The 27,507-nt window shown below is 46.1% G+C and overlaps 1 protein-coding gene across 3 annotated transcripts in view; it reads left to right on the top strand.

Annotated features, from left to right (window-relative positions):
* Positions 1 to 27,507, top strand: part of LOC105684266 (ABC transporter G family member 21) — a 103,683-nt gene that overhangs the window by 29,619 nt on the left and 46,557 nt on the right. Inside the window, exon 1 of one of the 3 annotated variants that reach the window (XM_025746065.2) lies at positions 26,171 to 26,190. The exons of 1 other annotated variant lie outside the window; for it this stretch is intronic. Coding sequence is in view for 1 of the 2 variants with exons in the window: in XM_048654057.1 (XP_048510014.1) it covers positions 27,138 to 27,211 (74 nt within the window). In the remaining variant the exon portion in view is untranslated. Of the gene's footprint in view, positions 1 to 26,170; positions 26,191 to 27,095; positions 27,212 to 27,507 lie in introns of those variants that run through there. One more of the 3 variants, XM_048654057.1, reaches the window with a different exon arrangement.

Raw genomic sequence — 27,507 nt, forward strand, 5'->3', positions numbered from 1 at the left:
CTCGCGGCAGTGCAGCATCGGCGGCCGATTATTCGCTTCTCTCTTCAAACTTGCAACGTAGGTGGCAAAAGGATCTCTCTTACTCCGTCGCGCCGCAGCGGCAACCGAACGTTCTTACCCCCGCGTTGATTTGCTCTTCTGCTACAGTCTGCTTCGGAGTCTGCAGCGGCGGCGGCGGCGGCGGCGGCAACGGCAGCGGCACGAGTATTAGCTGCGGCTTTGGCTTCTCTTTCTTCTTTACTCTCTGGATCGTACTCGGCAGCCGACTCTCTCTCTCTCTCTCTCTCTCTCTCTCTCTCTCTCTCTCTCTCTCTCTCTTAACGCCCTCCGTATCGTTGCGTTGCAGTTCGTTGGGTCCGTGCCTTGTTTGCACCGATGTACTCTCCCGAGGAGACTTCTTCTTTCTCCGTACGCTCCAGTGCCGCATCAATAAACGAGGCCCCTCGTCGCTCCCGGAGACCGTTTTCAGCGAACGGGGGACACGAAGGAACCGCCTGACCTTTTCTTCTCGTTCGCGGTACCGTTCGTCTCTTGTTAATGGTCGAAAAAATGCGCGAAAGCTAACGTTGGAGCTGAAATGCCAAGTTTCGCTCTCGAGGGAATTTTCGCGGCGAGACGGAGCCTCGCGGGTTATCGCGCGCGATGAAAATAGGAACGTTGATAAAAGAAATAATGATAATAAAAAAATGTATCACGCGTTTGACTATGACGTGCAACCGCACCGTCGGGATGAAAAAGTTATATCGTACGAAAAGCAAAGAAAACGCCGAGGGGGAGAGCGAAGCGTTGCAGGATTTAGAATTTCCCCTGTGATCAACAACGGCACGGAGAACGAGACTTGCGGCAAACTAGCTGACGGGAAACTTTGAGGGGCGAACTTCGCCGAGGGGTGGCCCGACGTCGTCGATCTCCGCGATATCTTGGGGGAAAATGAAAATTTTCTGTTTCGCAAAAAAAAAAAAAAAAAGAAAGAAATCGGCGCGTCGCCTTCGAGTCGCGGCACTGGAGTGACGACCTTTCCTCGCAGTCCTCGGCGGACTCGTAGCGGCCCCCGGCCTTTCTTGGCCTTTCTTGGGCCAGTCATGCCCGCTACGCGTTCCTCCTTCTCTCTCCGTCCCACTCTGACTGCTAGTCTGCGACACTGACCTTGGCAGGTAGCGGCTGCAGGTGCATTTGCAATCAAAAAATCGTTACACCATTGTGTTGGTGCCCCAAGGCGCTAGCTCGACGCCCCACTCCGCGGAGACTCCCACCCCGTGCACACTTCTTCAAACAACTACCTGCAACGACTTATCCTCATCCTGTGCGCGGGCAGCCTCACTCGCACCTGCGCCAAGTCGCATGCTCTCCTCCCGATGCAAATGCAACCGAGTTCTCGAGCCTCGAACAAACACACGCAGCGTCGGTTTTATTTCTGCGAAGAAGAGAAAAAAATAAAAAAATAAGAGGGAAAAATAAACGATTCTTTCATGTGACTCAAATTTACTCCCGCGATACCGGAGGAGGGCGAGAAAGAGACGAGAGAGAGAGAGAGAGAGAAGTACGATCGTAATTACGCCCGGAGTCCTTAATCCGCGATGAGTTGTAGAGGAGTTTGAACGGTACCAGGATGCAGGTCGTCACCGCGACGAATCCCAGAACAGAACTTAACCGTTTCTGAAAGCGTCGTCGGGCAGTCCGTGTCCTCGCTTCGTCGGCGCAACGATCGCCATATACGTATATTTTGTGTTGCACGTACGAACGTTGCAAGTGGAGGAGGGTATAACCGATCGCGGCGAGTAAGTATATCTCGCTAAGATGACGTCACTTCGCCGCTACCGCTGTTGCACTCGGAGCGTCGTCGTCGAGATATAGAGAGGGGCGGACTTCTGCCGCGTTTATTAACCGACCGGACGCAAAACTTCCACCGACGAGTAAAAAACCAGACTCTCTCTCTATTATGTCCGAACAAAGTAGCGAATTCGCTGATCGCGAACTCCTCGAAAGCCCAGAGACTTCGGTAGTCGCGCGGTTTTCAGACTCGAGACTCCGGACTGCGGGCGTTATTGCGAACGAAAAATGGTCGGGCGCCCGTCCGCGGTTCAGGAAAGGCTTAATTTAAAAGAAACTTACCCGATTCTTTTTCCTTTTTCTTCTTCTTCCCACCCCCCGGGCGTTTCTCCGTTCTCTCGTCGGGGGAAATTGTTTAGAAAAGCACTCGGGGCGTTTGTTATTATTTCGTACCACGTAGGTAACCCCCCTCCCCCCCCCCCCCCTGCGATATTCGCGATCCCGCCGCTCGCAACCACCGCGGTGGTGGATGCGGCGCACCGGCTACGCCCTTACGGATATTATGTACGTACGTAACCCACACGTACCTCACGGTTTCTGCTCCCGTAGCGCCCGCTATCGCTGCTGCTGCAGCTTCTGCAGCTTCTGCAGCACACGTACACGCGATTACGAGTATATCGTAAAACCCACGCGAATAGCCAGACAGAAATCGACCGTGAACTATAACCAAATATGTCTACATGGATAATTTTCACTGCAACGTACTTAAATACTAACGTCGTACGTCATTCGCGTGCACGACGCCCGTTCCGCGGCGCTCGTTCGCTCGCTTCACCTTCCTTCGAACGACCAGCAGCTGCTTGAATTTCGAACGGGGGAACTTGACCCAAAAGTTGCATGTAACGCGAATATCGTTCGATATACGAACCCTTGGACGCACTCGCCACCGTGTGCATAGGTAGGTAGGTAGGTATCCTTGCGCGGCATCGTTGACTACCTGCGAAAATCTACTATAAGCTTGCTTTCGTACTACGCCGGTGTTTATCACGTGTTCGGCATTAAGATTGTTGGCTCGGGTCCATCTCATTGTCAGCAACGTGTTCGGACTCTGGGATCGTTATACGACCGCGAATCTTTCTACGACCGATGCAGGAACGCGCTACCGTACAGCGTCGCTCCTAAATCGTTTGAAAATTCATCCTACGGATGATTTTTTTCATTGCCAACTACTCGCCTTCCTTTGTAGACACCGTGTTCATTTTTTTTTTGTTTTTTTTTGGCTCCACTCCGTACAGCACCCGGGAGTAACTTTTTCAGAGATCTCGAGTCCGATGGATGCGATACGCGCGGTACGTCACCGAAAGCGAAGGTTTCATGCACGTAGCTCGTACGTTCGTTTCAACGAACGAACTCGCTTGGAGAGATTTTTCATTTTTCTCGCAAATTATCTCTCTCTCTTATAGGAAAAAAAAACGAGGCAGCCACAGGTTTCTCCCACGGAATAAGCGATCACGACCGGAGACGCGACTTCTATGCAACGTCGGGGGGTGTTTGTGTGGCCTTTTCGCCGCGTGTTGACGAGAATTTTATCATCGCACTTCACATTTGCGTATTTCGTAGCTGCGCGCGTTTCGCGCGCTAAGAGACATGTGTGTCGATGTACCGCAATCCGCTCCCTTTGAACTTTAAGTTTGCCGTGAGTCACGGTTCAGTTTGCACACCGTCCGCCACAGCGGACATGTTCGGGTACGCGAGCGTCGATGCAACGAGACGTCGGTTACGGCGTGCCTTTGGTTAAAGGTATACAGGTACAGGTACAGGTATAGGTGTATGGAACCTACGGGACGCGCACATTTATAACCAGATTAGATCCTTCCTTGGGAAAACAAGTTTAATGTATATTGGCGTGATTCTCGATAAGCTCGACACGGTTCGGACGGGGCCGGCTGTTCCGTCGAAATTCGAAATTCAAATATATCCAACCACGGAGCGGGGGCACTGGCGAACTAGCTGACCTTGACGGGCAGATGATACCTTCAAATACAATATTCGCTAGGCGTGAGAACGCTCGAAAGTCTCGCTTATCTTTGAGCAGCGAAGAGAGGCCGAGGGGGGCGTAAAAAACAGAGAGAGAGAGAGAGAAACGACGAAGGAAAGAGCAGAGAAAGAACGAACGTGATCCCCGACTGAACTCCGAGGAGAGAAACCTCTCGCGAATTTGGCGATTCTTTTTTTTCTGTACTTATTTTTTTTTTGTCGGTTTTTTAGTTTGGTTTTTTTTCTTTTTCTTCTTCTTCTTTTTATTTTGTCGCGACGACCTTCACCCATGAAAAACCGCGATTACCATTCTTGCATAATTGGGCATAATATAGTTTCGCAATATTTGCTGTTGCAAATATCGTAAATCGGGTTTGCGTGACCGTGGATCGTCGATATGGCTTTTGCCGGACGAGAGTCGCGGGGACGTGCGATGTACAGGTGTGTTTGTCACGTCTGTCCTCCCGTCTGCCGCGTTGTATCTTACCTGTATTCGTACGTATAACGTACATGTGCGAAAATCAGCAACGCCACGAGCTATGCTCATCAGTTGTCGATATTATATACACCGTTCTATGAATACATATGGGCTTGTTAGCTAGTTGTGGTGGTGTTGTTGTTGTTGCTAGGGAAGACGACGACGACTCTCGTGTGTGCCTTACCTCACAATCCGTACGGGTACTTTCGTTCATGGCCAATGTTTATGCCTCGCGAAGAAATTTCCATTGTTAGAGAGACGCCTTGGTAAAATAAAGTTTAGCGAGTCGGAGCCAACCATTGCAACCAGTCGTTATTCTTTTACCTTCGTACCCATCCCGCTTATGTACTGTAATAGTTTCTCTCTAAGGAAAATTTATGTGTTATTCCAGCCGCACGGTGTTCTTGTAAGACTCAACTTTCAACCCCCTTCGGTTGATGTGCAGAAATAAAGACTTGGGATACCACCTATAGGTGTTACGCTATTTGTTATTTTAGTTGTTTCACTTCTTATATTTATGCCTCGCTGATTCATTTTTCTGTTCGATCTGATTTCAGGTACGTGTCCGTCGGTATATATGTATATCGCTCGATTTGGCTCGCTTCGATGATCCGGGAGCTGCGAATTCGGTGAGGAGATATATAATGTGTATATATACATAGAGTCGTACAATTACAGTATTTACCCTTAATTAAATCTCGACAATAACATCCCCTTGAGAAAGCAAAGCTCCCGGCGGATTAGCCGGGGCGTTGCTACGTCGGATGGATATCGCCCGTTTCTAATTGGCGTCGATTCTCGACCCTGTCAAATTTACGACACTCGGATCTCTTCGAGCCGGTCTTAATTGATACAACGAAGCGAAATTAAGCGAAATTACGGAATTATGGCCAAATATCACGCGAGCACGAATTCTGGCGATGACTCACCCCATGGGATATCGACCCGATTGACAAAATCATAGCAGAGAAAGAAACAAAGGATCATAGGTGAGCGATCCGAGATCCGTGGCAGGTCGAAAGCTTCGATCATACGAATTTCGAACGATCGTAAGGGCGAGTTGAGTCATCTCCCTCCCTCCCTCGGACTAGTGCGAAAATAATCGTGACTCAAGCCCCCCCCCCCTCCCCCAGCAAAACTGGGTGGATTTTGACCGCCGACAATGAGTAAACTTAACGAATAATTGGCGCGAAAGTGTGACCGGCTAATTTTTGTGTCTAAATTTTTTAATTAGTCTCGTTTGACGGCTATGCGCAACCTTCTTAATTAGTCCGCGTGTACAGTGTTCGGAGAGGTTCGTTTGTACGACCGGCCAACTTCCACGTCCCTTTTCTACCCTCACCGAAGCCTGCACGCGTCTCGTTTCTCAGCAATGGCATTCCGCCAATGCACGAATGTCAACAATTTCAAACACGTTTCGGAATATCTCGCTAGAATGTTCGTCTCTTCCTGATTGCTCGTCGTCCAACGCCTGTAGGAATAAAAGCGATGGAAATTCAATACCTTCTCTCACCTGCGAATCGAGTCGTTCAGCTTCCAGTCATCGATCAATCTCGTTATCCACCGCGTAGCAGAGGAGGAGGAGGAGGAGGAGGATACGACAAACCGTACGTGGAACGAAATTCTCGCTCGTGCGAAAGACAACGGTGTGAAAAAAATGAGACCAAAACGTATAGGAGCAGCGCGGGGAATCAATCACCCCGGGTCATCGGGTTCCCCAAAGAGTAGTCCAAGGGCATTTCTAGCGTCTAGTCCGCGACGGATCTCTTATTCAAAAAGGCCGCAGAGTTCGATGTTTGCGATGCTGAAAATGTGGGACACGAAAACCGTCCAGTCTAGGCTATGGAATTATTCAGATTAATTGTATTTTAACTTTGTCCTCGATCGCACGCGATACCGAGAACGGAATTGTATCACGTGTCGTGTGACATTGGTGTAACCGCGATGTCAACTGCATAGCACGTCAGAGAATCGCAACGGTTCGAGCATCCGTATCATTAATCCTAATTTTGGTTGTTCGGCCTGAAATGCATTCGGTACACCCCTCCTCGTCCTCTCTCACCGTAGTTATCGTTCGTTCGAGCCCGCTCACGGATGGATGCACATGCGTGCAAACTATACTGCGTAATTGTCCGTCATTGAAGATTTTTCAACGTCCTTACCGAAAGTCTCTTTTGACCTCTGTCAAAACACATTTTAAACTACCGTGTGATACGCGCTATAGCGTGTCCGGTAATTTTTGTGCTTTTTTTTTTCTTTCTTTTTCTTCAAATTATTTATTTATTTTTTCTTCGCTATACGCTTAATTCTCCGATAATTCTCGACGCGGACGATTCGTTTGACGGTTAGAAAAGTTTTACGAATCACGAGGCGTCGGTTGGAAATATTTTTTTGTACGAGGGTCGATGTATGTGGTAGAAAGTTCGGACGGATATCGCTACGAGATGCAATTGCAACGTCTACACGCACCGTCCGCAGTGGTTCCGAATTTTTTGAGCGAACGCGAGAAGAGAAATTAAATACGAATTATTGTTATCGTTTCGCGAAATGCCGACGATCGTTGTCAACCGTACACGAGACTTTGAGTGAAACCGAATTTCTAAATAATCAAAGCGATTCGAACGATTTTTCAAGCGATCGGGCGTCGAAGTTTTTTTTTTTCTTTTTCGCCCAGGAGTAATATTTGGCTACTATATACATGTTTCGTTTTACCGTACTTTCCTATTATCACGTGGTTACTCGTGCAAATCGATCGGACGATCGAATTTGCCATACGTATTTGTTCGTACGTATTGAGTTTGTTTTTTTTTTTTTTTTTTTTTTTTTCAAATTGATCAGCAACGTATAATTAATAAACCCAGTTCGATTTCTCTTGACATCGCGATCGAGGAGTCTATATATCTTTGATGGTGAAAGTTTAAGTTCATTGAGCTAAAATTACTGAAGTAATCGGGCGTAATGGAGGAACATGTATATTGTATATAGGTATATACCTACGTGTGTACACGCCACTAAAACGTCTCATGAATAAAAAATTTGCAAAGGCGTCTTTTCCGCCGTGGAATCATCAAAGTTTAAACGTGACAATTGTCACGGAGCGTCGAACGGTCGGTCATCTGGTATCCGCGCATGGAACGTTCTACGATAAAATTTTCTCTCCATTCCCAAAATGTAACATCGCTCGTTTGGCTGCGGTGCGGTGTATTTTTTTTTTTTTTTTCGAAACATATATGGGTCAGAGTGAAATATTTCCGTTCGATCGCAGCGCACGCGGGGGGTTCGGAATAGCGGGATTATCTCCCGACCGAATAGATCTTTGTTGCTTTATTTTCTGAATAATCTGGTCGCGCACCTACGCCGCTCGTAATTCTCGATCGCTGACCACGTAGACGGAAGAAAGCCGTTCGATTTTACACTCACGCACACGACGGCCGAATCGAATCGATCAACCGGCACGCAAAAGCTCGATCGCTCTCCAGACTCCGGCTGCAGCTGGTCCGGTGCACGAGGCTTCCCCCGTGGCTAGGAGCGATTCTCTTCGCTCGGCCCGATACTACGCTATGCGCCAACCGTAGGTGGAGATAGAAAACGCGCCTCGAGATTCGCGGGAACTGGTTCTCCTCGGGGATTACGAAGCCTAGAGGTGCCACGTGCCGGTGGTAGTAGAGGATACTTGCGATCGGTAAACCGGTGGATCGCTCGAGTGGCGAACCGTCGCCGCCTCCTCGGTGCCCGGCTAACACAGTGCCACACTAACGATACGTCGTCTTCGACTTCCTCTCTTACTTCGCCAACATCGCGAAACTCCTCTCGGATTCGGTAACGACGAGTCGGCCAAATTTTGAGTCCGTCGAACAACGACGGACGTCGACTTTGTCGAGTCAGTGGGGCAGGGTGAACAAGGTACGGGAAAGAAATTTCAAAATTTGTATCGCTTGGATTTATTTGCCGACGGATTGTTAGTTTAAACATTTCCACGAGCTGCGTACGTCGTGGGTCGTGAAGATCTTCGCTCGTCTTCGTTGTCGCCGTTGTCGTCATCTTCTGTTTGAAAAAAAGTAAAGCGCGAGTACTTGCGACGATCATACTTTGTTTAATGGAATCTCGTGTGAATGACCTCAGATCAGAGGTTGTCGCATGTGTCGGCGTAGATGTAATTTGCCAGTGGCGATTATGACGCTAAAAAGGAGCAGAAGCCTCACATGTTATTATTGTTGTTAACATTATTATTGCCGTATTTCACCGCTGGTGTCTCGCTCGATTCTTCTTTTGATTTTTTATTCCATTCGTTTCTCATTTTTTTATCGCCTGGTAACTTACGGGTTATAACAGGGACATTATCGATTCGACGTTAAATTACGCGTTTGTCTCTCTGTGGTCGTGTGGTTTCAAATATTTGCTTAGACATGAATTGAGAGGGTACACGCGCATACCGAACCAGTCATCCCATTTATTCTGCATCGAGAATAACCCGTAACTAAAGTTATAATATGAAATAACTTGCCCTATATGTATAATGTGTACACCTTGATTGCAACGAGTCGCAACGCTAATGGAAAAAGCTATCTAGATTTTTGCCAAGCCTTGATTGCCGGGATAGATGCCGAACAAAGGTACCGGGAGAAAGAAAATGAAGACAGCTGCCGTTGATCTGAAATGTCAGACGACTCAGTCAGTATAGGAGAATGTGGAGGTCGACAAATTATTAGAATTATAACATGAACTATCCGGACTAGAAACATCCACAGTAATTACAGCGACGAGTCACGCAGCTGTACACGTACATCTATGTACAAAGCCTGTTTCTGATTTATGATACTCGTATGAATTACTACTTGATTTCAATTCCCACAAAAATACACCACCAACGTAATACCGGCTGATGTCTCATTGCTAAGTTTTTTTTTTTTTTTTTTTTTTTTTTTTTTTCTTTCCAAAGACGGAACGCCGCCAGCGATTTTAATGCTATAATTTTAGGAAACCCGGAGAATTAAAAAAATTAGCGGCTAAAGTTTGACGCTTTAATTCGGAGTCAAGTCATTTTTTCGCGTTCGATATCCTAACTAGTTTTAATGATATATCGTTCAAAGAATGGGTTGTCGAAGTTTTAACGTAGGTTATTCAAAATAGTTTTTTTTTTTCTCGTTCTTTCCGCATTTTTTAACCGACGACCTTGGTATTAACCAATTAATTCGTTCTTCTATTTTTTTTCATTTTCGCCACTGATTGATTTATACTAATTGTTGAACGAGCGAACTTTGACGTTTTCTTGAAATGCTAAATATAGTAACCCTATAAACTTCTGATTATTCTTTTCAACGTTGAACTTTGATTGAAATCGGATTTTTATTACACGATTAATTATACAAGTGGTAGAAAATGGTACTCAATTTATTTATTTTTTTTTACCGATGTATTACTACCTATTTCCCGAGAAATATTCGCGGCCAAAGTACAACGATCAGTTATAACGTTGCACAGGAGATATTACATTGCCAGACTGCGAAAATGGGGAAAAATAAATTTCTCACTTTTCTTCAACGTTCGTAATTTCTTCTTCGGCAAAATTGTTCAGCGACGCAGAAGACGAGCTTTCGACTCGGAGATATCGAGGGGCTGAGAAAAATGAAATAACAAAAATGGAAAAAAACAAAAACGGCGAACGAGGAAAATTCGTTCGTTCACCTGGTGTAGGTTGTTATGACAGGCTGGGTTTTTGCGTTCCAGAAGAGACTCCGCGGTCTTTTGGTATAGTTAGCATATATGTAGTGGATGGCGACTGGGTGAGGTGGATACACACGGACGCACGTCAGTGACTCGGGGAAGCGTCGGTGTGTGCGAGCATATGTGCCAGTACTTTCACACTGAGGTGAACAACACGTGATGGTATCCAGGCCAGGGGTGGCCAACCGGCTATCGAGAGAGTTAAACAAACCGACGAGTTCCCACTCCGATGGCGAACCGGTGAAATTTTGAACACCCCTTACGCGTATCGTAAACGCATGCTTCGCATGCTTTTCTGGGGAGAAAGAATTTCGCGGTGCATGTAATATTACTGGGCGATTCGCCGAACGGTATCGACGTGATTATTTTCGATCGGTGCGAATAACGATTTCTTTATTTCATCTCGGTTTAATTAATTGTTGAGTAACGAACGCGGCGAAGGAAACGCTCAGAGGATAACGAACTCTCGGTGGAAAAATAGAAATTGGAATCTGAGTCAACTTTGTTTTTGTCACCACGACCTCAGCTACTGAACTTTATCGTGGTTAATAATCTTCGGCTTGATTATGCGCTTATTGCATTAGGAGTCTCTCCGCATGTTTTCAGTTATCAACTCTCCACTGGCTATATATATGTATGTATACATATATGTACGCGCATTAGAGCTTTACGAATCTAAACAACTCGCGATCGCGACGCTTGGCGCCATAGGCTCGCTTACGTTGGGCACGTATCTCCGCAGAGCTCCGTAGAAATTGGACACAAATTTTTTCGAGGACAACGCGGGACTCGCTACAAGTCCGATCTAGAATATCGTTATCGACCATTGCCCGTTGAATCGACCTCTCAAAAATTCGTCCGATCCTACATTCGTCTTTATGTGGGAACAATATCGTTGCTCCGTCTTTGCTAATTCCATCTGTACGTCGTCCGTGTGAAAGTGGACTTTGTTTGACAGTAAATATAAAAAAGAGACACGCGCTTGTTTTAGGCGTCGCGATGGTTGATCGGGTAGAAACGGTCTCGCCGAACGAGGAATACAGAATTTCCGGATTCCGGGTCATCTGTCTTCTGGGTAAACGTGTTAGAAATAAAAAGAGTCACAACTCAGCCGCAGCGCACTGAGAACGTAAGCAAAAATTTGAATTTCTGAGAATCGGCAAAGCCGAGGGATACGTCGTTCCGGGTGCCAACTAACTTTTACGTCGGACTTGGATTCTCGGATGGGTATACGCCGGCGAATAAATCACGTCAAACGAATCGAACGACGGGGCCGTTCCACCGACATTTGGGGAAGTTCGGATTTTTACGAGATATATATGACGTGTACACCTAACGATCGTTCCGGCAAAAACGAAAAACCTATAACTAGGTTCATTCGGAACTCGTTTGCCGTTAGCCAGCGAAGATACCGAGCCAAAAACGGTTCCAAACGACCGCAATTTTTTTTCCCGCGTCGATTTCTTTTTTCGCTGAAAAATTGGAAGAATCGCGCGATTTACGAGCTCCCTAGGAATCTCCCTGCAACTGCGAAGTTTCATGTCATTCACTCGCGTGTTAACTGTACCTTAAATCATGTGCTTTTCGTGCGAAGCCACGCGACGCCGGGCTTTTACTTCCTCTTAAAACTTCCTAATTTACCTTGATCCTGAAGCTCAAAGGTCGTTCACCGTGGCGGGAGAACTTGGCGAAAAAAAAAAAAAAATGAATTTATTTTTAGCCAGAAAATATTACGGGGTAACAACAGGGTAAGGCGCATCGATTTCGTCGACGTTTCGTGATCTATTTGGGGACTTTGCGGAAATTTTTCCGATCATCGACCAAACAATATATCGCACGGGTTCGCGAACCCGAGGCATTAGAATTCATTTCGGCGACGTGTATTTGGACGTCGGGTGCGCGGTGCGAGGGGGGGGGGGGGGGGCATGGAAGGTTAGGAGGGTGGGTTGTCCTTTTTTCGAGGCTTCTTTTTGTCGTGGGAATTTTTGTAAATACTTTCGGCACACGCGAGAACGTCAATCACTGTCAGCCTAGCCCACGGAAAAAGATACGCGGGTCAACGAACAGCGAACACCCGCTCGTATAATTCGGGAGATATTCATTGCCGTGCTGCAGAGTTCGTAACCCATCTAACGTATCCAGCGTGTCTCTCACAAATCAAAATCAAAGAGACTCGCGCAACCTCGAGTTCGGTAACAGGTATACATATGCATGTATGTATGTACCTAAGACAGAAACGCCCTGAGCGATATTCACGTTCTTCCGATGTCGAGAATATACATGAATAGGTATTCGTCACAAATGCCGCAAAGACGACGAATCTCAAAATCTTCTTGTTTTTTTAACATCTCCGAATAGAAATCGTCCTCCCGTTCGAAGATTTCTTCGAAAAAGCTTACGACTCCGTTTACCCTACTCGTAAACGGTGCGCTGAAACTGCAAGGTTGCAACACCTTAATCAGGATGCACGTGAAAGTTACCGCGTCTTTGTACCGCGCCGCAATTTCTTTTTCAACGAAAGGAAGACGCGCTGGATTTAATGGAAGAAAAATAAAAGAAATAGGATAAAAGAATCGAGACTCTGATTATCTTCCGTACCGTAAATAATTTCAGATTCCGATTCGTCTCATTTTATTTTCAATTCGCGTTCGCTTTTTTACTTTTTCTTTTCCTTTTTTTCGCCATCTCCGTTTTACCCCCCGGTCTCCCTTTATACTCGAGTCAACGGAAGGTGGGACTCTTACGCGTCGACGGACGTCGAATTTTCCCCTCCGTCCTTACGAACGTCTCCGTCTCTCTCGTCGTAGTATTCGGACGAGTTTGTGCACCGGCACCGTCGTCGTTGTCGTCGAGGAGACGACGAACTTTACGCTCCGCGTGTCACACGCGTAACTCGCGTCATTTCTCGAGGCGGTGCAACGCCCCCTTATAAGCTCGTCGCGATGCAGATAGAATCGTCGGCAACTCGCAAGTTGCCACCCTGCCCGGTACACGTCTCCGCGTTACACGAGTGCGTCTGATGCCGCTTTAATAATGCCATTTTTTTTTTTTTATTTTTATTTTTTTTTCACTCTCTTCCTTCCACCGTCGCACCTCCGAAGCGCGGAACGGGGTGTACCGGCGACGTTTAAGCTCGTCGGTATATTCCGACTATTTGACGCGATATCGCCAGTCATCCAGTTCCCCCATAAATCATAACCTGCCACAAGGTGTCCCGATATTGCAATCCAGCCACCCTAGCCAAACCTTGTTCGTCACCTGCCGCTCTGCTGGTTTCAGCTGCCGTTCAACCGTAAAGGTCTGATATGAAAGCGGCTGTGTAGAATGGAACAGAACCGCAAGAACGTCGAACAACCCATCGGTGTAGCTGAGCGAACTCCACCGGTGCCAATGATTCGTCGCTCGAATTAGGAACATCGAACGAAAAATTAGCCGTTTGAAATTTGAAGTAACCATCGAGGTGGTGAGAGTTTTGCTAAAAGTTCGGGCGCCGATAGGGTAGTGGTCAGATCCTCCTTTTGGTAGATTTTCCTGAGAGTACAAGTCGATTCTACGGTGTTGAAATGTTCGCCGCAGTATAACGCGCGCCGAGTGATTTCGTAGCGAAGTGCAGGAGCGTCGTCGTCGGTTCGTCGTACGATGGAAGTACCAGCTCGGCCGAGCGAATCGTTCGTTCGCCGCTAATCAACCCCTTTCCTTTCGCGCTCTTCGCCATTCACCACTTGGCGGACGAGACTCAATTCGAATTGGACTACGGCTGCTCTCTCCGATGGCGGTAGCGTGGGGGAGTCAGCAGTCTAGACGGAGAAGGGGACCGGGAATAATTGAGCGGACAGGAAATTTAATATTACTCTCGATTTAGCAAACGCAGCAGCGCATCGATTGGCCCTACGTACGTACGTAGAACCGAGCTGTTGCACCGCCGTTGCCGCTGCACAACGATAGCCGGCGTATACAGCCACTTGTTCGTACGTACGTGCATCATCGCGCCATTTCTGTACGCTCGAAGGAATAGAGAGAGAGAGGAGACCTTTGTCAAAAAATAATAAGCGACACGGCGACCTTCGAATCGGCTTGGAACGCCGATCACCGGTCCGTCGCGACGGAACACAGGTAAGTCTGGGGTGGTGTTAAATTATTTTGTGGCGGGTGGTGTTACGCGCCAGCACACTTTGATCTTTGATTGCGAATACCGAGCGATATAGGGAGTCACCGCGGCGCACCGCAGCGTCGAAAATCATATCGAGGGTAATATAGGTTGAGTAGATACGCGCCACCGAGTACATACCAAGGCCGCACCCTACGCCATGCGCTCGCAATCTCGTCAACCTGCCAGACAGCGTGACGCTTCTATAAAGTCCTTGCATGTTGTACACGTCGCGTTGTGCGGGCAGGACGTTAATACGCGGGGGATGTGCTACGGCGGGGAAGTAATAATAATGAAAATCGCTAACGTCGTCGTACGGCGGGTGCTGAACGGGTGTTGCACCGTAGAGTTTAATGATAAATAAATGGACGGAGCTATCGCGTTTCCGTCTGTAGAATAGAAATACTTTTCATAACGACGTTACACGCTCCTGGACGAACAAAGCCGTTAAAATCATTATTTCATATTGTGAACGCTACAAGGAAAATTAAAGCACGTCCCTCTACGTGCGGACTAGACAGACTCTCGACGCGCTTCTGCGATTAACGCGTTAATTGCTCCAGCGGATTATAATTGCTACTCTGTCAATCAGCGGCGTTCAAATTATCCCATAGTTTCCCCGAGGTTCCGAAGGTTCGTTCCTCGCTGATTTTCCCCGCTGCATTTCTGGATGCCGAAACAAAAAAAAGGAAAACATCAATCATCGATTCATCGTCCGGCAATGAGAAGAAGAAGAAGGAATTTCCAGACGCTTTTTATACTCGAACGCGAAAAAAGATTTATTCGAGAATGATCGGATGTCATTTTTACTTAAAAAGATTGATAGATGGGGGGCGGATTTACCGTTCGCAAAGTATACTCAAATATATCGATCAAAAGTTCAACAAAGTTTCGTCGTAATGGAGGGTTGTGTTTCTCCACCGAGTGAGCGAAGCTGAATCCTGCCGACTGGAACTCCTCCTTTCAAATCTTTCGCTGCCGTTTCCAGACGATAAAACAAAATTGAATTATATTTGCAAAATATCGCGATATAAAATTCGGCAGACTTTCGATTTTATCCAGACGAACATCGATCCAAGTACGATCTTCTCTTCCGCGCCGTTTTTCTCTTCCATATGCTAGTTATTTTCAATTTCGCATAAAAACTTTTTTCCCTCCTCTTTCATTTCGTCTGTTGTTAGTTTTGTTTTGCAATACCGCACACGCGCGCACACACCACGACGAGTTTCCCCGTAAAATGGTGTTTCGCGACCGCATCGCGTAGAATCGCGTCGGGTGTGAGATTGAGCGTCGGGGGCGCTTCGAGGCGGGAGTGGCAGGCACCAGGGGTTGATGCCCGGGTCCACTTCCTAGTCTGGCTGCCTGTATCGACCGCACAGCGTCGTTCCATCCCCGTAGTCGACCTCCGCACCCTCGGCACCCTCCACCGCGTTACGTCTACTCGACGAATAGACGGAGAGGCGAACAGACGAACGCAGACGAAGAGGCGAGGAGGCGCGGAGAGAGAGAGAGAGAGTGCCTCGCCGTCGAGGTGCACGCGAGCGCGGGGGATGTTTGCTCGTGCTTCTAGTGTAATAATTATTATCATTGTTATCGTCGCCGTCTACCTCGACGTCGTCGTCGTCGTCGTCATCGTCGTCGTCGTCGTCGTCGTCGTCGTTGTTATTATCGCTATTGTTATTATTAATATTTTTAATGCCGTTACAGCGTCGTGTGTACGACCGGAATTATGCATGAAGTACGCATCGATGTACGCGAGAGAGCGCATTAGTAAACGCATGCGGGGTATAATGCGGAGAGGAGAAAAGGCGATCGGGTAGGGTGATTGATTAGATCGTAATTTAATGAACGTTCATTTGACGGTAATTGGAGAATTGACAGGTTATTATAACACCGATGCGCGCGGTTTATGCATCACCCTGCATCGGTGAGACGGTGCGTATAGAGCGCGCATATTTGTTGTTCGTTTTGTGAAACTGCAGTACACGCTATACCCGCGCCTTTGAAACACCCCGGGTTAACGGTTCGTTATCGTTATCGTATCAGAGAAATTCTGATTTATGCGGTGGATCGAGAAATTCGTACCTATGTATATCTGTAGTCGAGACCACGGCAGACGTCGTGAGAAGGAAATGAAGAGAATGAGAAGAACAGCGAGGAAAATAAGAAAATTGATCCACGCTCGCGTGTACCAACGTATCGCTAATAAAATACGATCCCTTCAAAGGAATACAGCTACATCGCACGCGCTCTATCTACACCGCGAATAATTTTCGAGCTTTCCGATACTCGGATAATTTGGAAATTTGGCTGTTTTTCGAATACCGGTTATCGCTGCCAAATCCTTTCCCATTCGTAAATCTCCTACAAAAATTATGAGCTCCGACACGAAAATTGATTTTCCCATTATTTGAAAACGAAGAAAATCTCGTGGCCCTTGCAGACCTCCACCGTCCACGTATACGCGTACGCTGTACGAATATAATAAGGATTCTACAACCGCGGGCGAATCAGTTGAAACGAGGCTGTAATATCTCGTTCAATTGGAATATCACCGGACACCGTGTAGCACCGAGCACACATGCAACCTGCAGGACAACACAGAGTGCACTCTCCGATACATACATACATATATATACATACATATATATATATATGCACAACGCAGCGTACGTATCTATAGCGAAGGACGGATGGAAAAGGGAAGAGCGATGAGGGAGGGTAGGGTTGGAAGCACCCGGTAACATCGGCACCGTTGCTGTGCAGGGGCCAGCGCGTGGACCGCGAGAGGGACCCTGTCGAGGTTCGGAGAGAGAGACAGGGAGCGAGAGGAGCAGAGAGGAGAGGGTCGCCGATCCCCAGGTCGATAGCCCGCACGGCAACTACCCAACCAACTAAGCAGCCAACCACCCCGGACCCCAGACCTCCTCCTCCTCCTCCTCCTCCTCTTCCATCTCCTCCTTCTCTTCCTCTTCATCCTCTTCATCCTCTTCTGCCACTCGTCGACCCTCCCGACCTCTTCCGTCTGAACTTCCTTGTGTGGGCGAGATGCGAATTTCACGTACCCTGGAGCAGCGGCAGTTTTATCTGTACGCATCGGGGTACTTATAGAATCTGTACGTTGTAATTTCCTATCGGCTACTCGCTCCCATCTGTGCCTGTATTTTGCGAACACCCTGTAGTCTGGCGATGCGGGATGAGCTTGCAGATATCACTGATGTTACCGAAACATTGGACAAGAAATTAGGAGGACGTTACCCCCTCAGAGACGGATAGTATTGAATTTTCCAACCCGGCTTCGCTTACAATTAGACTTGTTACGTGAATTTCATGTACAGACCGTACCATTATATTTCACTTTTCTCGATATAATACTATCCACGTTTGAATGATGAATTGAAATTCTTAAAGATGAGTAGTCCCTCACATATTGATCTCAGAAATCCGAATATGGAAGTCGAATTGGATTTATCTATGAAGTTGATCGAATCATCGCCAGTTTTTCATTTTTTGGAGCAGAAAAATCGAGATATCTTGATGGGAAAAATTCGTAGCTCAATTTGGCTAACGGATTCGTGTTCCTCAGGTCAAAATACGTAAGAAAAGCATATTCAACCCAATGAAAGAAACGATTTATTTTTTGCTCAAAAATCGAATTTCTTTTTGTTTCTTCAAGAGTAATCTCACATATAATCAGCTCAGGAATCCAAATCTGAAAGCCAAAAACATCTTCTCATGCAATCGATCGAGTAATCGTCAATTATTCGCTGTTGAGAGCAGAAAAATTATGAGACATATCGATTGCTTTTAGTCGTAGACCCACTTTGATTCGTCTCAATCCACGCATAGGTCGAAATATTCGAGTTTCTCAATTCACCAGCGAACCCGAGCTTTGCTGGAGTCAGCGCAGCCAGCAGCGTAGCGCTTTGTTGTGAGACGTCACCTTCAGGGCTGAGCAGAGGTGACGCCCCACAACAAACCGCGCGCCCGTGGCTACCTGACTCTAGCAAAGCTCGGGTTCGCTGGTGAATTGAGAAACTCGAATATTTCGACCTATGCATGGATTGAGACGAATCAAAGTTGGTCTACGACTAAAACCAATCGGAATATCTCCATTTTTCGTCTGATGAACAATATATCAAAATTTCGATTAAATATTAGTAATTTCACAACCAAAACATTGCGTTGATTATCGTAAGCTCGAAAATGATCGAATGTCGCCTACCCCCTCTAATGATGTGTAATAATGCAATGTACGAGAAAAAAAATTCTGGATTTTTTTTTTTTTTTTTCTGTATACACTAGCTGACTCTGATTCTGAACTACAGACGCGGGCTTTAGTAGCAAAATGCGACACAGAATTGATCCTTCTCAGTGTACTCCGAACCATATATGTGACTACTGAGTTTTCACATATTTACTTCCTTAAACAGTTTGCGGTTACATAAGAATTCGCAGATATACCGCAAAGGGATGCCGCCGATCAGGTGGATAAAAGGGACAATTCAATCATGAGGTGTGAACAAGATTTTTATCAGGTCTAGACAGTTCGTCTGACACCTGCTCACACTAGAAGCAAGATCAAAAACAAGGACTGTGATTTCACACCTCAAGAAAAAAATGAGGCAGTGATTTTACACCTCATATACAATGAGAGACAGTGATTTCACACCCCCCCATCAGACATACGTCTGATTTTATTATTGGGTATCGGCACGTGCTAGCCGTCAAAATGGCCGACGTACGTGTCAAATTAGGATACGGAACAAATGACGCAGGGTCACTTGCTTTTAAACGGAGCCGGAGCCCGCCGAAGATGCGCCGATTGCGTTCCGGGTCATTCTTTATAGGTTTCTTGTCGGTTGCGAGAAGACTTGGCGAGGCGCGAGGCGCAAGGCGATAGACGCCGCCGAGTGGTGGGAATACGAACAACGTCGAGAGCGCTCGAGCGCAGCGCGCTAAAATATGAAATCTCGAGCTACGTAACCTGACATCACGTTTTTCCCTATATTTGGGTAACGAATGATCGGAATTTAGCGATGGAATTCAAATTTGGAAGACGTATTTTCGTGATCATGGATTTCATTTATAAATCGTTGCTTGAAAACTTTGACTTGTGGTGTTGATTAGTGGTCTAATTGTAAGCATAATTTATGAGATCTTTTGACCTGTTTAAAAAGTTTCAGCAAGTTCAAAAAATATTATGACAAACTGGCCCGTTTGACGTGAAAAGCCCCGCATACAGATCTCGTTTCAAGTAAAAAAATGTAACCAAATTTTGCAATTTCGTGAATATGTGAGCTGGTAGGATCGAACGCCTACTTCAGTTCTGGTCATGGAGTTTTCGTCTTTTCCAACACTTGTTGGTGGAAAAATTCTAAATCGAAGTTGTAGATTTTTCGAAATTTGATCGTTCATGTTTTTATTCACGTCGCGTCGAATTCGTTAACGTTAAAAATGCAATCATCTTTTTCTAAAAAGTTTATCTCAAACTGAACATCTTACGTCTCTCAATGTGTATCCTCTAGGATGAGCTTTCATCGAGCAAACAAACATCAAAATTTTTGTTTTTGTAAAAATCGTGAATTGCGAATTATGCATAATGCATCAGAGATGAGAGCTCTGATCAAAAAATGCTTTTGGGTGTAGATTCTGGTTTGGAAAAACCATATTTGAGGAATTTTTGGAGGCAATCGTTGACCAGTATAAGTTGAAACGTCTTCGATCCGACGTACAGAATGCCCCGGTATAGACTCCTGCGGTGCTTTTTTGTCCGCATTAGGGGCTATGCCGCAACTTCAAGACGAGTGTCTAACCAACCGGCTAATCAACTCGACCACCCTTGACCCCGTACCAAAGTCGCTTCTTCCCTAATTCTATTCTTGGCTATGAATCTGTATCCTTTGGTATTTATTTTCGGTGGTGGTGAGCGCCCACCGCAACGAGACTCGTGGACTAAATTGTTGCGAGTAACCGAATACTCTTAAATAAATTTGTCTTCGCTATTTTCATTTTAGTCCGATATATACAATAACTGCAATCATTGATTCGAGGGTGTAAGAATTACTCGGGTTGAGTACGAACGTCATCTGTAAAAATTCAAACTGCCCACAAGAAAACCTCGACGAGATACCTATGAGGATCCGTCATCGAACAAATTTATTTTGCCTCAGAACATTTAATTTTTTTCTTTTCAACCTGCGTATCGCGAATCGTCTTCCTTCTCCGTTTCGCGTATAAGTTCATCGCGTACGTACGATCCGCACGACTTCATCCATCTTTCCGTATACAAACTCCGAGACCACTTCGGAGTCTACAGCAGCAGCAGCAGCAGCAGCATCTAACCGAGTAGTAGTTTGCGGGGCTCGTGAACTGCAGAGATAGAGTAGTGTGTGGTATAGAAGTAGTTAATTCCTACGCGATATCCCGTTAGCCGGTCTATACGCATGAAACAGTTAAGGATACGTTCTTACCAAACGGAGTTGGAGCGAGTGAGCCAACGAACGCGAGTAGGTTGGTGGAGTTTGTATCATAAGTAGGATGTATACCTATATACGCACGGAGAGAGGGAGAAGGAGAGGGAGAGAGAGAGAGAGAGAGAAAAAGAGAGGTCGACGGTGGTGATCGGGGGCCGTTAGACCCGCGATGAACGAAAATTCCTATCCCGTAACCCAGTGCCGAATTTTTATTACTTTTATTACCATTGCTATCGTCGTTATTATTCGGTCGTTTTTTCTTCGGGGAGAGAAGAATAAAAAAAAAACAGACAAATAATAATAAGAATTTTTTTTTATTGCTTTCTCATCTCCTCCTTCCACGTGCGCATAGAACCGTAATCTCGTATGAGTTTCGAGAGTTTGTTAGATGAAAAAACGAAATAATAATGACGAAGGTGATTACAAAAGGAAAGAAAAATCACTTTGAGGTATTCGGTCATACGACGTGTTTCGGAACATGTGTATATAAGATTGGTCCGCGTCGATCCAGGGCTGGTCGAGAATCGATCTGCTCACTTCCAGGAAGGTCTTATTTTGCTTATATATATTATATATAGGAGATACGGATATTTATCTATTTGTGTAAAGGATTTTGAAACTAATATCTCCAGCAACGGAGAAAGGCACAAACGTCGGCGAACCAATTCCGCGAAGTTCCTCTGGAAACCAAACGATCGAAGCGGAGAGAACGACCGCCGCCGTATACGTCTATATCTATAGCTGGTTCGAAAAATAAACCACACATACCCCTGCAGAGATGCATGAACTCTGAACTATTACGTCCGCTTGGTGAGGTTACCGTTTTCGTCACTCGTCCGTAAGGCTCTTCTCGAGATTCTCTAAATTCAAACTATAATAAATTAAACTTCGGAGATCTTCGCGGTTGCTTGGTAAACAGCTATAAGTCGTGATTAACGGTTCATCAAATTATTCAAACACATTTTATAACTGTTAGGTACGAATTGCATAGAATTCATAGTAGCTTTTTCCTTTTTTTCTTTTCATTTTTTTCATTTTTTTCTTTTTTTTTTTTCATCAATTACAAGATAATAAAAATTAATGGTGTTTTCTTCGTATATTAACGGCAGCCTGATGGCGAGGAATCGTTGCTTCGACTTGTAAAACACGTAGAAAACTCGGCGGTCTCTCGACTGCAGTAACACGCGCGTACGTGCACGGCGATGAGAAGAGTCTTTATCTGTAGTACAGATACGGGATATTACATTATTATAGGGCAGCGGGGCGCTGGGCTCGGGCTCTCATGAATGGGGCCATCCGCGATGCAGGCTGATGCAGAGCGTCGGTTTATTGCCCGCTGTTGCTGATGTCCGTGCCCGCTGCCTCGTTGCAACGACTTTTTGATCGTGACTCGTGACCGGGTAGTACCTACCTACCTACCTAGTTCGTGGCTAACCCAACTAACTGAGAATCACGGCGTAGCGGCGGCAGGTATTAGGTAGTTGCAGTAGAATTATAAAGTATTGCCACAACTTTTAACGCAACTACGACGGTTGTAGGGTAATAATGGTATAATAAAAAGTTGAAAGACGTTCACTTAGGAGGAACGCAGGTATACCGGTACCTTTGTAAACTCGAGTATTGTATACACCATTACCGTGCATGTACACGTATTCATGCTTTACACCGACATAAATAAAAATTTTCTAATATTAACCCCAGGTATTTGGGACGCCTGATTAACCCGCTAACTGTACGGACCTTGCCTATCGGACCCGCTGTAAAAACTACGAGAATTACCTTTGTTTTTTTTTTCTTTCTCGTTACTTCTTTCTTCCATTCCTCGGTTATAACACCGCGTGCATATACGGCTCCGCCACGGTTTCTGCTATACGTAACGTGTACGAAACCGTTCGACGCGTCGATGAGAATTTATAAATCTGCGGGGTAAATAGTTCTCGTGTTTCGTAGACGTAGTACTTTTACATTCTTTATTTTATTCTACTTTATTTTATTCGCCTGGAGACGAACCGGGTTCGGTTCGTTTCAGTCGGACGTTCGACGCTCGTCGCTTTATCTTATATACTCGAAGGAATAAACTGTACGAGAATATATGTATGTATATCGGGAGGCCACATCGCTACGCGTATAACGTACGTACGTCGCGGGTCGAACGAACAGCAGAATCGCCGATATCATCGGCTAGAATCGAACTTTAACTAAAAGAGCAAGAATGAACCGTTATAGCTCCGTGCGAACCGGGACTAAAACCTCAACCCGAACGGAGTCAAATGTTCTATACCGTGGTCAGATATCCTCCGACTCGATCCTGTTCGCGATTACCTTCCGACGTAGCGAACCAATTAAAAAATCATTCAGATTATCGCCGGATCGTCTGTAACGGTTGGACAAACCGTCCGAAATCACTTTTTGAATTATCCTTACGGCCGGCGCGAAAGTTTTCTTCGACAACGACGAGAAAAATCGACGCCATTCCTCCTTGGATGCAGGTTACCGTTACGATCGATGCGCCGCTCCCGATGACCTTGAGTTACAGATTATAAAAAGAAAGACTTTCGCTAATCGTTACGCACCTGTGCAAAGGCAACGCCACTATTCGTAATCTTAATTACGAGAAACTAACGCCGCGCGCGCGATGGAAATCGGCCCCGCGGCAAACGCGGCGTAATATAACGTCTGGTATACGGTAAAAGAATCCATCCGGGCAGATTTATCATCTACAGATGAAATATATTACATCTATACGTGCCAGCGGATCGTTTCATTACTAACCGAGAACCCATTACCTACTTATTATTCCGGGCGCCGGATCTTTGCGGAAATAACCGTTACACTTAAAAGATTCGTACTTGGGAGTTGAATTTTATCCGTTCGTTTGAATAATCGGAGTACAACTCTCGCTGTATACGAAACTGTAATAATCGTGCAGCAGTTCCAACGGAACGGGAGAGAAAATAGACAAAATAGCGAACGACGTGTATTTCTTGAAATCTCGGTGAGGATTTGATACGACTTTTATTATTATAATAACGATACATATATATATATTATTTTTTTGTTTTTTTGTAAATTGATATCATAGAACCTGTTTGGTTGTGTCTATATACACCTATATTCGTGTTTTCGTGACCTGAAAATGACGACGCGTGTATACATATTTCTTGCAACTATAATATATGTAAAAAGAAAAGAGAACCATATAGTACGACACACCGTATGCTCGTCAAACACGATTGTAATAATAATTATAAACGTGACGGTTAATTTAGCACGTTTTGGTAGTTAAACGACAACGAAGTCGTTGCATCGAAACGTTGAAAACCTATTATACGTAGATGGAAATATTATAAAGAGGGCGAAACGCAGTTTTAACGGGCTAACGGTGGCAATATCTTAGCGCGCGATCGAACCACTGTTCAGATTTTCTTCGTACTCCAATCGTAGTCTTTGGAAGTGTCGTGCCGCGCTGTATAAACTGAAAACATCGTATCGCATCACATCACAAGTGCACGAAGAGCTCGTATATCGGCACAACGGAGTATAGAGCGCGTAAGACCGCGTAAGAGCCTAAGGTCTCTGAACTCAGAATGCGCCGCGTATCTTCTATCTAGCTGGCAACCGACGGGCGTCCTTCTCTCTTCTGTATATCCTCTCCCTATGCCATCTCTCATCTCTCATCTCCACCCCCCCCCTGCGCCCCTTCTTCCTTCTCTTCCTTGCTCTCACTCGACTCTTCGACATTCTCGCTCTGCGCGCTTTATCCCGGTCTTTCCTGCTCCCACCCGCGCGCGCGCGCGCGCGCGCATTCCGGATAGATTTAGTATCGGTAGTTTCACTGATAAGATCCGAAGTCAACGTACGATTTCGGAAGGTCGTCTACCTAACGGCTCGCGATTCAACTCGGCTCATCCTCTCCGCGAGAGATTACGTATGTATATGTACGTTATTCCTAGCGGATAGTCCCATACGCGCCACTCGGATATTCGCATCGCACGTCTTTATACCTATATATGTATATATGTATATATGTATGTAATATCTATCGGCGAGTAAACGCGTTTGCCGTGCATACGGAAAAGATCCTCCTTCTCGCTCCGTCTGTTTCAACTTTGAAATCTTACGTCGCGGTGTAAGGACAACGACTGTCTTAAAAAAGCAAATAAATAAGGAACGTCAAAGTAGAAAGAGACGGCCGATATTATATACTCGCACACGTACGTAAGTACGTATACGTGTGGAACGTCGAGAAGTGATATACATGCGGACGTATGTGTATCCTATGTATATAATATACCTATGTAGCGTCCAGTTTGTAAGCTGTTATATGCGGTATTGTTCGTAGCGAGTCTTAACCGTTATTTTTCGACGATCATTTGAAGCGGTAAAGAGCTTAATTAGACACAGGTGGTTATACTCTAGGATTACATTTACACCGTTCACCTCGTGTCCAACGAACATATTTTTGACACCTTGACTCCGGGACGATGGAGCGGACATCGTTGCGGCTCTGGTATATATATATATATACACGGTGGCGTGTCAAAGCGAGGATAAAGGTTTAGTTATATTATATCGAATTAACGGATCATTCGAGCTGCGAAATTGCTAGGATGAGGTGAGCGGAGCCGAATATACTAATAACGGTCTTCTGCAATCGCGACTCGAAATTTCCTTGGGATTAGAAAATACGCGCGACAGCGGTTGCGTAATACGCCGAATTTATAGGTGCAGAAGTTTGTTATTCACGGTTGGACGGGGTTTTGTCTACGCGAGGAGATTCGAAACGAGCGCCTTTCGAGGATAAGATTACCCAATCGTCGTCGTTATCGTTATATTTGTTTTGTCGTTGCGCGTTACCTGCTGACACGCGGGTGAAAAAAAAATCAATTACAGGGGGAAAAGGAGAAGAGAATCATCGACGAGAGCTCGACTGTGATTTTTATCAACCATCCGCAGCGCTGCTGGGGGCGGGGGGTGCTTCCCACCCCTTGGCCTCATCGTCGAACAATGCTCGTGTTCATTACGAACTACGCAACTCGACTAACCGAACCGTGCTATGGATGGAAAGAAGGGACTGCAGGGTACTTCGAGCATCCGTAACTAACGCTAAGAAATCGGTTTCTAGAAACTTTCTAATTTCAAACGCAGTATAGGAGCGAAGGTCCTTTGTGAGATGCCAGAGATCAACGTACGCGGGTATGAGATGCGTTGAATAATTCTATTACCCGGCGTAATATTTTTCTAAACACGCACGCGACTAACGGACATTGGAAAATCGTGTCTGCCTTGCTTTTTTTTTTCTCCACTCACGGTCCAACGTTACCCCGTGATGAAAACGTAACTTTCGCGAATGACGAAACCGACGATATGTGCGAATTCCTCTGACTCGGTCCACGAGAGGTGAAATAAACGAAATCGTTTTTGTGTTTCAGGTAAATACGAAAGGGCATAAGAATAAGACGGCGTCCGAGCTGTACGTCGCTTCGGCGGCGATCCTATCGCGGAGGGTCTTTTTAGAGATTTAGCTGCGGTTGATCCGTCCGTGAATTTTTGATAAGGTAAGTAACCGGCGTCGGAGTCGCTGCGGTCTGTGTACGTTGCTAAGTTTTGCGCCAAAGAAACGCGCTGAGTCGGAAAACGGGTCACGCTCAGTCCAATAAGAGAGAACAACTGCACCAATACCAACGCCAGCGTCACAAGCGACAGCCGAGATTGACAAATTTGAACGGCCAACCTCCTCGTCTCCTCCTCCTCCTCCTCCTTCACCTCCTCTTCCTTCACCTCCTTTCTGTGCAGCCTGTAAACAACTTAACAGCTCGCTATGCTCCGGTGAGAGCTGGTCTTTCTCGCTGTATGCAGACTGCATATATGTATGCATGCATGCCATGCCACTCACGGTTTGCTTTATGCTACGCTCTGCGCGGGCGTAGCTGAATTGAAGAGATAAATATGCGCGTGTTTGTAACGCGTACGTGTAAGTACTAGACGCATCTGCTCTCGGAGAAACTATCGCAGACTCGTCGACTCGATGACATCTAGTCGTGAAAATTACTCAATTTCACCGCGTTCGAGAAAATCTCACCCCCCCAGGTATTACCTGTGCGGCGCGACGTAAGAGTCGAATTTTCGCACCGCGGGACAACATCATTGAGACACGTGTATGACCTTCTCCTTGTAAAAAGTAGCGGATGCAAGGTCATCGCCTCTTTCCCTTCCTCGTTTTTTTTCTTTTCTTTTCAACGCTCCTCCTTTCCGAGTACTTCAACTCGCGAGAACGTCTCGACGAACGGGGCTCGTGCACTTCGTGAATAAGGAACCGGGTGCGAGAACGGTTTAAAGGGGGTTCCCAACGACGATATCGCGCACTCGGTCTCCGTACCTCTCCGTACAGCCCCGTTAAAATACACGTGCACGCGGAGTCGGGACGAGTCGCAGTTACACCGGGTTCTGGACCTCCGGATTCTCCGGGGTGTGCGTACGACATGTAAGCACGGTGCACGTACGTATGGTTACGGTAGCGGTTCGTCGGAGGGCGTTAACATTTTCGACGGAGACTGGTTCGGACCCCATTAAAGAACCGTAAGTTTTATATTGTTTCGTTTCTCCTCGCCTCGGTTTACACATCCTTCGTCGTTCGTTCGTCGACGAGGATGAAAACTTTCGCCAATGTTATTTTCGCGCCTCGAATATTACTCGATTTTTGCGAAACCTGTTCGCCCAAGGGATAGGACTCTGCTGACCAATTCGCCGTTCGAGGGCCGTGCACAACGTGCATCTCCTCGATGCAACGTAAAAGGAATCGAAATACCTACGACTCGAACATTTTTACCGGTGATGATTTTCGTCGCTTTTTTTTCCACCTACCCGTCGAACTC

Source organism: Athalia rosae, chromosome 4 (assembly GCF_917208135.1).
Source record: "Athalia rosae chromosome 4, iyAthRosa1.1, whole genome shotgun sequence".
In the NCBI taxonomy this organism is placed as follows: domain Eukaryota; kingdom Metazoa; phylum Arthropoda; class Insecta; order Hymenoptera; family Athaliidae; genus Athalia; species Athalia rosae.